Source organism: Lepeophtheirus salmonis, chromosome 8 (genome assembly GCF_016086655.4).
Source record: "Lepeophtheirus salmonis chromosome 8, UVic_Lsal_1.4, whole genome shotgun sequence".
NCBI classification, from domain to species: Eukaryota; Metazoa; Arthropoda; class Copepoda; order Siphonostomatoida; family Caligidae; genus Lepeophtheirus; species Lepeophtheirus salmonis.
The window spans coordinates 20,691,606-20,707,388 of NC_052138.2; the positions used below are offsets into that span (position 1 = coordinate 20,691,606).

At 30.6% G+C, this 15,783-nt stretch overlaps 1 protein-coding gene across 1 annotated transcript in view; it reads right to left on the reverse strand.

Moving 5' to 3' along the window:
* Positions 1-15,783, reverse strand: part of LOC121123339 (limbic system-associated membrane protein) — a 133,045-nt gene that overhangs the window by 5,185 nt on the left and 112,077 nt on the right. The window contains exon 8 of the mRNA XM_040718457.2: positions 14,093-14,372. Coding sequence (XP_040574391.1) covers positions 14,093-14,372 — 280 coding nt within the window. The remainder of the gene's footprint in view (positions 1-14,092; positions 14,373-15,783) is intronic.

Here is a 15,783-nt window from a genome sequence, read left to right on the forward strand (position 1 = left end):
ATAATAATAAGTTCTAGCCACACACTTTCTACTTTAAACGTCAGTTATCTTGTCTTTTGAAATATATTATAATGTATAACTGAAGAGACATAGTTAGTAACTACGTCATTTCAGATGTTGTAGTTACCATATAAGACCTATAAGGACCGGTCCTAGGACTGAAATTTTTTATTAGGAGCAAACACTTGGTATTGCATTTTTTTAGAGTTTAGATTCTCTTTGCATGTTTCTATGTATCTTAGCAAACTTAAAAAAAACAAAAAAAACATTATAAGAGAAAAAAAAATATTCGAGCGCCCACCTTTGAACTGTTGTTCACTCAACTATGATGTTTAAAATAGGTCTAGAATTCTTTGTCTTATTATTATCTATTATACCAAGAATGTAGCAGAATAGTTCATAGAATTTTAGAGTCCTTATTTTTTGTTTTATATGAAGCAGAAGAGTTCAGAATTAATTTTGATTTCATAATGTCCCAGGCTCGTCGGGATAATTTACTCTGGCTAAAAATTAAATTTACATTTTCAAAATATCTGTTTACTTCCTTGTAGACAAACAAACAATTGATGAAGACATATTAATTATGTTTTTAACATGAATGGCGTAGTTTGGTCTGAATCAAGAGGCAAGAACCAGCAGTTTAGGCGTGTGCCTTTGTTATAAGCATAGATAGCCTGATAAACGACCCGTGACTTCCAATGTCTAACATTTCAATGGACAAATATTCTGAAGGCAGCAATTTAACTTTTCTGTCGAATTATTTTGTTATTAAAAAAATTAGATTTTAGAAAAATGCTTTTTTAAGGCCATTATGGCCTTAAAAGCCCTAAAGAATTGGTACCAGAACCGTTTCCGAGCCTGAAGAAGCTTCATGAAAAAATTTCAGCAAAATCCGTTAATTGGTTTTGCTGTGATTCCCAGAACCAAATACACCCCCACACACATAAATTCGTATTTCATATATAGATTATAACTATTACGTTGAAGGTTTTGATTACTCTATCATTTTGTTTACCTTCTTTTTTGGTTTTAATCAAACAAAACTCATTCCTACTTGCTACTTATGGATACATTTTATGTGTTGTACAAAAAAAAAAAAAAAAAAGTAAGTCCCTGGAGGCTTCAGTAATTCCTCCAAGGAATATTTAATTTGTATGAATGTCGTGTTGGCCATTACAAATATAAAAATATGTAGATCAAGTGAGTTGTTTATTCTTAATAGTCAAATACATATTTAATTTGACCCTAGAATTGAGTAACTCAATAAATTCTTTGTATGTGTACATAAGTTGCTCTCGTGGGACATTAACTTTACCCCTCATGTTTAACTTGATAAATAGATATGTGGAAGAAATATATATTAAAAAGATATGCCAGGATCCAAAAAAATGAGGTATGATGGGTTTATACATCTCAAAAGTTACCACTTTGCGATAGAAATCCTTGCATTAAATGTGGATTTGGGCACATTATACAATTTTGCCCGCACGTCATACTATCTCTTTCCATCTCAAAATTGGATACTGCGATAGCAGATAGTCAAAATTCAATAATTGCAACCTTTTAATAATAAGAATATAACTTATGAAAGGGCGTAGCTCAATGAACAATGCGCTTGAGAGAAATTATTCTCTAGAACTCAATCTGCGTAGATTCGCGTCTCGGTCGTTCATAGATAAGGAAACATACATTATGTATACGGACTTCAAAGAAGATTCCTAGGTCAGATGAAGTAATCGTAATACTAGAATCTTTAATCACAGCAACTCCATCTGACCAATGAAAATAACTTTGCAAATCGAAGAAAAGATTATTGTATTGTTAGGGGGCGAGGCATCTCGACTTTTACGATAAATTCGGACAGTTAGCACTTTAAAGGATGATAAAAGTAAATGGAAGGTCTTATGAAGTATTCTGAAGGGGGGAGTGGACCTGTAGTCGATCTGAGGGATGAGGCTGGAGGAGATCACATAAATACAGAATAGCATAAGAGGTATTATGAAGAAGAACTTCTATGTCATCAAATCCATTAGCTACTGAAACGGAAAATTACCATAAAAATAAAAAATAAAAATATACAGTACAACATAAAATGATTGTCTAATTTGAGGTAGAAACTTATTCGAGCAATTGAGATCGATTAAGTCGATATCCCTCTCTTCCTACTCAAATATCATATTCTTTGCAAGTATGATGTGTGGGTAAACTTTTACAATGTACCCATGAATTTTCCAAGACCCCCTACTCGACCCCCATCCTTTTTGTCCTGAAAAGTTTCTATATGAATTCAAAAGTATATATATATAAAGTAAACTTTTTTTTGTCATAAATAAAAAAACTTTACCTAATTAAAAATGATTTTGTGTTTCATGTAACATATTTTCCTAAAGTTAAGTCCATCCCTTCTAAAGTATGTTAAATTTTAAGCGCCTCCGTATTTAGTAAAAATTAAATGAAAAAAAAAGATAAATTCTCTCATTTCAAAGGCTCATTCTTTGTTCTCATGAGATCTTCATCCGACCAATATTCCAAAATTAGAAGAACTGAGATGATTGTTTTCGACAAATCAATCATTGTCATACAAGTTTATTTAATTAGGAACAAAGAATTGCAAAACTTGCTTAAATAATATAAAAATGTGGTACTATGAAAACAGCAATGGAGAAAATTGCTACAGAGAAAAATGGTCCGGGAGAAAATTGCCCATATTTTGTTCAAACTTTATGATGAATAACAACACATTATAAAGTAACTTTATCTTATATATAACAAATATCTAAGCATATTTGTTTGTTCCATGCCATAAGGGAGTAACTTTAAGTGTAAGTAATATTATTGCAATACAATTTCCATGCAATTTTTTAAATTGCATCCAATCATCTAAGAAATGGATCGAAGAGATTGGAAAGGAGGGGGAATAAATAGCTTAGGGCCTCTTAAAATAAGGGTGAATACACTCCGGCCTTGGATTTGCCCGGGAGTAGTGTGGGTTAGCTAAAAACCACCGTCAATACATCCGAGGAATCCCTATAATACCAAAAGAATAGCTTTTAGCTTTCGGTTAAAATTGAAAACTTCATTTTTTCTGTGATTTATGCCATTTCACTCCTTTTTCTTATGGATGCTACGTTACATGCAAATAACATTATTTATATTTGAAAGGCCATATCAATAATAGTTGTTTCCTTAATTTTGTAATGGGTACACCCATTTCTTAATTTTTTTTTTCTTTTTGGAAAGTTTAGAGTATCTAACTGATTTTTGTTGGAAATGATTTCTATAATATTAGAGTAAATTCTAAGTAGAATAAAATTTTAGTAATTATAATTTTGTTCAAACAAATATCTATATTTTATAAATTCCTACATAAAGTAATAGAATAAATGTCTACTAATAATTTTTAAGGACCTAAAATAAATATAAATTATATGATAAATCTTTTAAAAATACATAAATAATATTATGCAAATTTATAATGTGTTATTTTTCATCATTAAGTTTCAACAAAATTTTCTCTTGGGCAATTTTCCTAACTGACAAGGTTAATAGAAATACAAGGTTATACCATAACGTACGTACGACTGATGTTTGACTTCCACCATGCTTTTAATATTGAGGTCATAGTAGATGAGTGGTTGCGTGTTTTGTCAAAATCTGTTTTTCTTGCCCAGCAGTCGGTACGATACATTAAATTGAAAATTCTAGCAATAGTGACGTCATAGGCTATAAGTGGTTGTGTATTTTGTTTAAATCTCCCTATCTTGCCCAGCAGTCTATACAGTACATCAGATTGAAAATTCTAGCAAGCCCGATTACATGATAGTCCAACCTTGTATTTCTATTAACCTTGCCTAACTGGCAATTTTCTCCATGGCAGTTTTCCGCTCATGTAGAAATGTATTGCTTTTTTTAATATGACGCTCTGAGCTTTTGCTACAGACGCTCGTTGGTACAAAGTTATTTCGTAGATCAAGTAGTCACGCAGTTCTAAGTGCACACTCAAAAATGAAGCATCTGTTGACAAATTTTGCATTAACAATATGGCTAATTATTTGAGAATTTTTAAGAATTACGTATGGTAAATTGTTCAGTGAGATATTAGTTTTGTATTCAAAAAGTAACTGAGAGGTAAAGTCACATACGCTAGTTAAGGCAACTTGAAACATGAATAAAACAAGGCACAAGGAAGAATATATATATTTTTTAAAATTGTTGCGAGTAGAGAAAAATACACGAACTTCAATTGTTGAAATTGGAAGAGGATAATGAATGAATTTGTATATATATTTATGGTTAAATTGCCTTTATTTCATTTTACATGAAAAAAAAAACAATAACTTTTTAAATAGTTATCGATAATCTCTACTGTCTCATCGTGTTCCAGAGCTTTCTTAAAATGTCCTATCAATAAGTTTTGCAAATTTCTCAATAAAATACAACTGAATGAAAAGTTACAAAGCAAAAATTCTTATTTTTAGTAAAAAGAATTGGAAAATGATATTATTTCATGATTTTAATTTAATAATACATTTTTGAGAGAGTCGAATGTTTAAGGAGAGTATATACTAATGCTTATAAGGAGATATTGATAAAAAAGAGGTGTAAACAGGGGATTATAATTGATATGACTAATAAACTTACAAAAGTTTCTAACGAACAATAAGTAATAGTAAGTAATTCTATTAAAAATACTTCTATTTTTAAATGACACATATAAAAAGTTTAGCAATATTTTTTGATTATATATAAATGCTTAATATTGCTACGATAGTAAGTAAAACAATTACAATGATTAAAAAAATCTAATAAGCAGAAAGTTGATATAAAGTTCCCTTCTCTTATAATCTCTTACGTAAAGAACATACTAAAAAAACTCATCAAAATATGATTATTTCATTACGCATCGTTATTTTTATTGTATCACAGAACCTTTGCTCCCGACAAAAACCAATAAAGGCCAAAAATACGTTGATAATTAGTCCATTGTTTCCAATTACGGAATTATTGGGGTTGCTATCTACTGCTGTAATGATACAATAGGTTTTAATTTCCAGGAACGGTCAGGTGAATTTTTTGAACTATACGCCATTCAAGTTCAAAATTTGAAATGCATGTGTGTATAAAGATCACCCGACTCCAATAATAAAAGTGACCTTGCACTCTCTTCTTTCATAAAGGAAATTAATAACTCAGCCATAATGTGCGGGAAACTTCAAAATTCCTGCAGTTAACTGGAATACTCTGACACCTTATTCCAACTCAGCAAATCTACTTATCCAGGCTTTCCTTCATTCCTTTCTGCACCAATACATCACTGAATCTACACACATCAAAGGAAACATATTAGATCTTGTCCTCTCTAATTCATCATGTAATAAAATCACCGAGGTCATGAAAGACGTGCCCCTCTCAGATCACTACCCCATTGTTGTTGATGCTGATTACAACGTCGAGTTGAAAAAGCCATACGAGTCACCCATCTACACTTTACATTTTAAAAACGCCCATTAAATAGAAATCCAAACAAGATGTTATTCATTAACTGGGGTTCACTCTTTTCCGCCCCGAATATATCCACGAACATGGTACCAGGTGTCGATGATATGTAGTCTACATTTTGTGATATACTTCACTTCCTTATCGGGCCGCTCAATATTTTTTCTTAAATAAGCTTTATAACATTATTTACTTCCCTCTTGATGATATTCAACCAAACGATGCAGGAGGGAGTGGTGCCGTTTGAATGGAAATGCGCCAATATGATTCCAATACACAAAAAAAGGAAGTCATAAGGATGTTCGTAATTACCGACCAATTTCCATCACAAGCCAGATCTCTAGACTAATAGAGAAGCTAATCAATTCTGACTTGAGAAACTGTTTTGCCAACCAAAATTTGATATCTCCCAGACAAAAAGAATTCCGAAATGGAAGGTCTTGTTACAAACCTGTTATCATTCTGGAATGATGCTGCTCGAAGTAGGGAGTCCTCATTGGATTTAATCTTGGCTCAGAAATCGAGAACAGCGAGTTCTGATAAACAGTATTAGATCAGCTTCAATAGGTGATACCCATCCTCTGAAACTCAGGTAGTGCCTTTGGACCTAACCTTTTCTCGGTCTATATTAACGACCTGTGTGACAACCTGAGATCCAAAATATATATGTATACTGACGACACAAAGCTTGTTTGCCACTTAGTAGACGAGGCCAAACATGACCTCAGAGAATTTCTGAGGTGGAGCGACCGTTGGAGAATTCCTGCAAATCTTGAGAAGAGCTCCTTCAGGATTTTTTGGGACGGTGCTGTTGATCTTGGAGGGATGAAGAATGTGGATATCTTTAAAGATTGCTGACATGAAATTCAGAACTCACATTTACAATATTGTTAGAAAAGGAAGAGAGCGCTTGGGGTTATTAAAAGGAGTTTTAAAACCAGAAATATGAAGCTAATGAAGAAAGCTTTATGAAGCATATGTTATGCTTATTTTGAACCATGCTTTTATGGAATCCAATGTATAGAAAGGAAATAGGTATGCGGCGATACATCATAGGAGATTAGTTTACATATAGTCGGGCTGTTGTCGCTTGAAAAGAGGAGGAAACTTCAGGATGTGGTTATGATGTTACTAATGGACTGACTTATTGTAATATCAAGCCCAAAGTATGTAGTAACGTATACAACACTAGGTCGTCTTCAAATTTTTACTTAGTTCAGCCATCTTCAAATACTACTTACCTCCAACATAGCTTTTTTAATCGAACTATACGGATATGGAAAAGCCTCCCCGAAGAGGGGGAGAAAAACGTCTTCCCTTTATGGTTTTAAGAGAGTTTTGAAAAATAATCCACATCTACTTTAATTCCACATCACATTATATCATTTCATTTTACCATATTATTTCATTAGATTTTATCATATTATTTTATTATACTCTATCATAATGTTTTATTATATTTTATCATGAGTCGACAATATTGGGCTTTTTTTAGCCACTAGTCGAAGCCAACCAAAAATTAATAATAAATAAATAGTAGTAATATAGTACGTAATAAATGTTGGGAATTATTCACAGTTTAAACAGAGCTCATTTGAATTAAAACAAATCAACGTTCTAAACACTGATAAGAGGATAAATAGCAGAAAAATCGATATCTGACAACCAAATACAGAGTAATATTTTATGTAAGTGGGGGTAAGGACGTGGTTAATGAACATTTATATCCAGCCAAATCCAGATATATGAAAATACACTTGTAGTTAACGTTATCTCAGGTACCAATTTTTACTGCATAGTACTTCACATAGAAGAAATACAAATTAAAAATCTGCATAAAGTCAATTTTTTTTCTTTTCTTTACTGTAAAATTCTTAAGAATTGATGAGATTAGATTGATGTTGATTAGATTCATAACTAATTTTATTTGTTACCAACTGTTAATTATTATGGGTAGAGTTATTTTTTAGAATTGATATAATATTATTATCTATATTGAATTTATATTTTCATCAATATAAAAATCTATGACTGAGTTGGGAATGACACGTATTCTAAAACAAATGTATAACCTGACACCTAATGAAGCATCTTTGGCTACTCAAAAATCGTGACTAAAACTTTTATTTGAGATATGTTGGGCATTTTTGAGATAATTTTTTGGCATATAGATACCAAATTTGACAAATAACCATTTTTTAGAAGAGACAAAGGCACTTTTTGACAAATTTTTAACCTAGATTATTTTGGAAGAGACTAAATTCTACCGAATATTTATACATTTTAATTTTTATAGAGAAGACGATTTTTTATATTGGATTGGCTAAAAAAATTCTTCAAAAGTGGAGGGGGCAATGATGATCCCATGGCCTCTATGATTAGGACACCACTGACAAAAGAATACATGTTTCCTTTGTGTACAAAAAACAAGTCGTGATATTCATGTATGTTTCATTGCATAGCTTGATACCATTTATTGCAATTAAAGTAGGCTACAAAGTCTTCTCTGTAATGGACAATGCATTTTTAAAATGTGACATTTATTGACTAACCTTATTTGTAGTTTCGTATATCATTAACTATGTCACAGAATCGCTTTGTTTTGAATAAACTATTGTTTTCAATTACCGTAAAAGGGTTCTATTTCTAACTATATGTACGTATGTCTGTGTGGTTCACTAATAATATCCATAATTTATGAATATATACATGAATGGATGGATGAATGAAGTTCACCCCTTCTACCTTTTTTCCCTATTTGTCTCATTGGATAACTACATACATATAATTTCTCATTTATTTGATGTAGGAATAGGAGGGGAAATCCAAATCTAACGAAGCAGCAATAATGACATCTTATTCTAATGGCTAATCATTTTCATCATAAATATATATTCTTTAAATTTCTATCAATAGTGGCTCAAAAAGTAGTCTCCAATCCATTTGCATTGTTCAAAGGGGAAAAATGTAGGTGTATAGAATTTTAAAAATATATTATTGTGTGGAAGACAAAGGATAGCCGGTAAAATTGTTGTGTCGTCCTTATTCAAAACTGAGTACTTCGGTTCAGTACAGTTCGGTCTGATCCAGATCAGTCCCACTTGTCAATTCTGGAGAAAGTAAAATTGATTCCACGTGACGTCATTCAGGTTTTTTTTTACTTTTTTAAAATGATTCCATTATATAATAGAATCAACTATGTAAGTAAAAAGGGTATATTTTTTTATAATACTGCATTATAATGAAAACATAAATATGGTTTTCAAGATATGTGGAAAAATATACATCTCATATATTTTATTTGACTTAATAAACAATTGACACTTTAAGAAAAATTTCGAGGACCTGTCTCAAGGATCTACAATCCTAAGGACCGATCTTAAACTGCACTGGGCTGGCTTGAATAAATATGGACATATTTAGTAGGGTAAAACAACTTTTTTTGAAATTGATAAATGGCTCGTGATAAAAAGTTACATTAAAGGAAAATTATTTCAGTTTGATCCATATTGCCCGCCATCAATAAATTATTAATTTTACCATTATGAAAATAGCAAGCATACTTTATAAGTTTAGAAGTACGAGGACTCCTTTACTAGATGCCATTTTAGGTTTTGAAAATAAAATTTGTAGTATGTGTTATATTTACAATGATTTTTAAGAATTAATAATGGGTTGTTTGAATAATTTTTTATATTGTGTATTTAAGAAAAGATATAGAAGAATAAAATTGTACTTAGGTGCAAAAAAAAAAAAAAAAGAATACTTGCCTTAATGTGGAAAAATGTCTATTTTGAAAATGTCAAAAGTCCTAAATGTTTAATGGAAATCCTACGAGAACCCGCGACAGCACAAGAGCATGGGTAAGTTAATATAACAAATATAAAAATTATTGATATATCATTAGATAAGTTATTATCTCCAAAATAACATGAGTGAATTCTTTTTAAGCCTATGGGCAAATACAAAATGTTCCTTTGTAGAATCCGTATATTATGGAAAAAATAAATAAAAAATAAGCTCACAATATGTCTTTTTACATACTGCTTCGAGATATAAAGAGAAATACTTCCCTTTAAAATCATTTGTGATCTAAAAAACGAAAGATAATTTTCTTTGACTTATTGCTACTCAGAACAAAAGGATCTCGAAAATAAAAAGGAGGATTTCATCCTTTCCTCAAAGACAACATATTATTCAAATGTAAAGAAGAATGAGATCCTTCTCCAAGTTTTGCCCCAAGGGATGGTTCACCTCTATCTCTCTCATTAGATATTCACTACAAAAGAATATCGATCATGCTCTTACAAAGAAAAAAGAAGCAGAATGGGGAATAAAGCTCTCTAATTTACTTTAGAAGGATAATTATGTCATATTCATGTTGAATCTCTTGTCAAACAATATTTCTAACATCAAAGCAAAGTCTTTGCGTAACTCTTGGTAAAAATGAACTTCTTTTAATGGTTTTCTAAAAAATATACTTTTAAAAAGAAAGATCATTCATAATTAGAAACAAATTTAAATGTCTTCTTTAATCATATAAAAAACTTTGAAATTTACGAGTTAGTCAAAGAAATATCCAAGGGACGACTCTGTTTGGCCTCTCTGGAATCTTTGGGTATAGTACTGTTTACAGGACTTGAAAATAATGTATACATGTAAAATAAAGTTAGTAATACCCATGGATAATATTTAGAGTGAAGAAGTTAGAGTTTTGATACTGCAGTAGTTGATTATAAGTCACCTGTTGTCGGGAAAAAAAGTTATGTTATGAATTGAATCATGTTATCCATGAATACTTATCGCTTATTAGTTATCAGTAACACCTAAAGTGTTTAAATATTACATAGATGATTAATGTCATGCTAATGCAATTTTGTCACATGATAGATGAAACATTTTGGTTGAATAAGTTAGGTTTCAAACAAGCACTAAAAGTACTGTTTCGAGAATGATTATTTGAGAATTCAAAAATACCTACTTAATGTTATGTATTTCTGTATTTCAAAAAATACGAAGAAAACAAAAAAAAAAAAGATTAATAGAAGTTGTAAAACATATATAAAACTAGACAAAGATTTGGATGTATTACGAATGTTGTGTAATTTATTTGGGACGTCATGAACTAATTTTTTCAGTGCACTACTATGTGTTGGGATTTTTGATCGTAAGTTTTTTGTTCATGTAACTTTTTGATTGGGAGAGTATCTGCATTCGCTGGGTGCATTTCTGTACTCTAATAACCCGTATCTAAATTCTTCCGAATCAATTTTTTTGATTCCACATTTATTAACGAGGTTCTTCATATTTTTTACGACTGCCTCGTCCATTCCGTTGCTTTGAGGATTGTAAAGACTTGATGGACACGAAATGAAGACTGTGCTGTGATCTGATTTAAAATTATTCGGAAATCCAAAATTAGCAAAACATTTTGAAAATGTCTCAATAATTTTTCCGTATTTGGGCCTTTTTTATAATCTTCAACTACAGTGTATCCTGATAATGCATCCACATATACCAAGTAAGATTTTTTCCATTTAACATAAACAAATGTGTAGACATAGATTCAAATACTACCTGTGGTATATCATCAGGTTTCAAACTCTCTTGGCATTGTGAAGGTACTTTTCTATTCTTCCTTTCAGACCACACTCCACAAATTGTAAGAGTGCTGGATAGTCTTCATCTGCTTCCATTCCACTGTTTAATTCTTCTTTTCCCCTTCCAGAGTCATCTAATAGAGTTCGTGAGAAAGCATCTGCAATAATATGGTCTTTTCATTTCCTCCATGATACTTTGAACTAGTAATGCTGAAGGAGCAATCTAATTTTTTTTACTTTGGTGTTTTGATTTGGTTTAAAGAATAGTTATTGACGATAGTGCAGAGAGAATAATGATCGCTTATTACCTCGAAATGTGGTAGTCCATTGAGTTAAATATGACACTTTTTAATGTCCCATTTGATAGCAAGGGCTTCTAACTCGATCATTGCATATCTTGACTCTGTTTCAGTGATAAATCTCGAACCCTATTGAACTAATCTCCATATTTTTGTAGTAGATCGAATCCAAGACCTTTCAATCTGGATGCATCTGTTTAGAAGCGTGTTTCCTTCTTCGGATCGAAAATAGTGAGGACAGTGTATTCGTCAATATGTACTTTGCTTCTTCCAAAGCTTTAATATTTATACTGTCCCATATAAATTCATTCTTTAATTTATCAGATGTCTTAATTTTGCTAAATTTTGATGAAAAGCCTGCAAATTGATTTTCTAAGCCAATAAATGATCCAAGCTCTGTTTTATTTGTGAGTGTTGATAATTTATGGATCGCCTTTACTTCTTTCCATGGGATCCATCGGTTATGAAAGAATAATAATAAGAGTTTCAGATTTTTTCCCTCCTTATCTTGGGATAACTATTAATTGAATCTTGAGAGCTCTTACTAATAAAACAAACAAAGTTCATTTCAAAATACCAGCTTTTATATCTTATTCAAATCTTAACATATACTGAAAATGCACTTGAATTATGACATACATAAGATTAAGAGACAATTAACAGAATATAAATCTCAAATAGTGCTCCTTGTATATATCCACACGCCTCCAATATTTCATTAATACGACTACATTTTTATTTCTTATATCAAGAATATATATATGATTTACATCAGGGATCAGTATATACAGTGCACCCTATATACACGCTCGATGCTATATGCACATGCCTGCAATATTTCATTAATACGACTACTTTTTTATTTCTTAGATCATTTTTTTAATATATTATATACAACATGTAGTACAATATAGAGTGTACCCGTTGACTTGTGGTCATATGTTCACACATACATTCATTCAGAAAGACAAACTTTGCTTTATTAATATATGTAAACAACAAGAATAAACTTGTCAATATACCAGGTGGTTCAATAAGATTTTCAATTACTCATCACTTGCTGATTATTTGATGATTTTCTTGAATTGCTTAGCGTTGGAATAACAACTTCAGGGTCAACTAAAAAACAACAACTTTCAATCGACTATTTGTGTAATTATATCCAATTGTTAAAATATTCTTAATTGGCTTATAGTACAGTATATCTGCAATTACTTATTCTTTTCCCCTCATTTTTAATTTAAATTATACAAACAGTTTTATACTTTCCGTGGGCTCTACATAATTTCTAACAATGAAAAATAAATAAGCTCTTTTCTTTCAAAAATATTTGCTAATTTAATTTATGACTTTATGTATGTACTTTGTATAATCGTCTAATCCTAAGAAAAATATATGTTGAAATCCTTTTATAAAAGGGTTTTGTTCGGGAAAATATACCCCTCATTTTTCTATCTAATTATTCAAAGGATAAGGGGTCTTGTTTGAAGAAAATTCACTAATCTTTTTTTTTTCACAAGGATTTATGCTCCAAATATTGTCTAAATCAGCAAAAATTTTGACTGTATTATAATTTTTGAAGGTACAAACTGCTCGAAGTTAAGTGTCTAAAATCCAAATAGTTTCGTAATAAATGTAAAAAAATATTTCGTCAACATGAAATGAATAATGTTTCTCAAAATTGAGTCTGGATTACATTTGTATTTTTCAACAAACAATTAATTATCGTTCATTTCTATCATCAAATTATTCTAGTTAATCCTTTAGAGGCTTTGCAAATTACCCAAATTTTCCCAATGAAATATAAGAAATTGATACATTTTATATAAAAGTAGATATATCGGGGCTAGAATAAGTCTCCTATATTAAATGAAGGGTAGAAAGTATAGTTAGATAAATACAAGCTTCAATTGTTAGACTGTGGATTTGTTAAACGCTATACAGGAAATGTCTACCAAAAACTCTTTGTTCTTCAATTCCAAGACGTAAACCTAAAATGAACAGTAACTATATCTATGTGTGTACACGTCTGCGTGTATACACACGTTTATTAACTCTTGTTTGTAGATTAAAGGAAGTCTTCTTCAGAGTAACTCTTCTTCTGATATCATATATAAATATTAATAGATATATACACTTATAAGTCTACATGCACGATATATGTGGTAACCTGCCTTCGGTTAACTTTTTTTTACAAAATTTATATCCTATCAAATATTTATATATTTAGACATTGTATATTAGATCTAAAGGGACATGAGCTTATTATGCCATTTACTTACATTAATTCCAAAATAAAGTAACAAAGAGTGACGCCACCTTACGGCAAAATAATACAACTCCCTGAATGGTAAATTATTGAAATATAATATAAATGTATCGTTCACCTTGTGCGAAAACATGCTATCTGGACAAAAGTTTGAACAGTGATATTTAACTTTCAATATTTGGGCGACTATATCTTTGTCAATATTGAAGATAGGATATTCAAATTTTGCTATCTTCACTAACATTACCTAGTACCAGATTGTTTGTAGTTAAATAATTTATACTTGTCATAAATGCCAAATTTATAAAATAAATTGATCAAATAATACATGAATGGCTTATTTACGTATACAAGTAATTAGAGTCCACACTCTTATTGGTCTTATTATTACAAAATATTTGAATGCATGATTGAGTTTTCCTCATTACCTTGCAAACGCGTTGAAAATAAAAAAGACTTTGTTCCTTCAGACCAACCGTACTTATTTTTACTCTGAAGAATAACTTCATAGCGTGAATGAGGATGCAAATCCCTAAAGTGATGAGATAGAACATGATATTGTCGACTCCTTTTTCGAGCCCAATCTGCAGAAGAAGAAGAAGGCTGGCTACTTGAGCTACTCTCTTTTGAATCGGACCATTCTCCAGATGAAAGCCGGAGGAGAAGATTACTCCAAGTTTCGTTATAGGTGGTAAACGCTCCTTGACCCTGAAAATAAGAGAAACACTTTATTATGATACGTAATCCAAAATTATTTAATCTAAATGAAATATATATCTATAAGACCCGAGTTATTTTTTTTTGTTGCATTGCATGATCAAACTATAATTTAAAATGATTTTTTTTTTCTGTTCCTTCGAGTAAAATGCAATCAAAAACTGAAAGGGCAGTTGGTTTCCATTAAACAAATGTAAAACCCAAAAATAGAACAATAAGATAACTTGAAATATATGATATATAATTACTTACTCTGTGTCCTTCCTCCTGCCATTGTATGTGAATAAGTATTGAATACATACATCCTATCTCTAAAAACATTACAATTCTTAACGCTAGCATATAGCAAGCTAAAATACTCCCTGCTTTTGGAAGATTTTTATTGATATCTTCTTGATAGTGTTCAAATGTTTGATTATTCTGTCTTTTTTTGCACAAAATAATCTAACCAAATACATTATTTTATACACCTAAATCTTTATTGTATTTCTCAATCTTTTCTCCAAAAAGAGAGATAAAAATGGTTCGAAATTATATACTAAATAGATATTTACATCAAAAGCTCTGCACAACGTTTTGATAATTTGGATGGCGTCACAGCATTCACATAAAAGCTTACACTTTTTTTTTATTTCAGCTGTACATTTTTTTGTTTATTTTCCCTAATCAGTGTTTCGAATGTTAATTGGTTGCACTCGAATGATTTATTGTCAAATATTTAACATTTTTTACTATTATTGAAAAATAGTTATCGCAATTGGGAAAGATTGGCTAACCATTACCCACAGATTTTTGGCCTTTTTTTTAAGTTTCTTTTTGGAGAAAACGTTAAAATATACGATAAAGGGAATTACATTTTTTTGCTACTAAATAATAGTAGTAAATTCTCATAAGTTCATTGGTTTTACGATTGCGTGGTCCTTGTCATAATTATCTCCATCTGATTATGTTTTCTCTATTTATTAGTATGGATATTTACAACTTAACAAGTAATAATTTTATTTCAACAAAAGAAATCAACAACTTACAAAGGAAGTTTTGATGTTTTGGGGGTGGATTTTTGCAAATAAACTATTATATTGAATCATTTGAAATGGACATAAATATTGTCTGTACCTTTATCACAAATTTATTTCTAAGCTATAAAAACCAACCCAACAAACATTTTAATGTTCAATATCAGCCTATAACTAGATAAAGTATTCTTAGCTTTTGAAAGCTAAATTATTGAAATTTACTTGCTTGTGTTTAAATGGTGAGCACAAACGTACTATCAGCTAAAAATTGAACGGAGAATATATATATACATAAAATAAGAGTACAAATAAAAGTCAACTATTGACTAAATATCCCTGGAATATATCTGTAAAAAAGCTGAACAAACAGGCTCAAATGTAGCTGT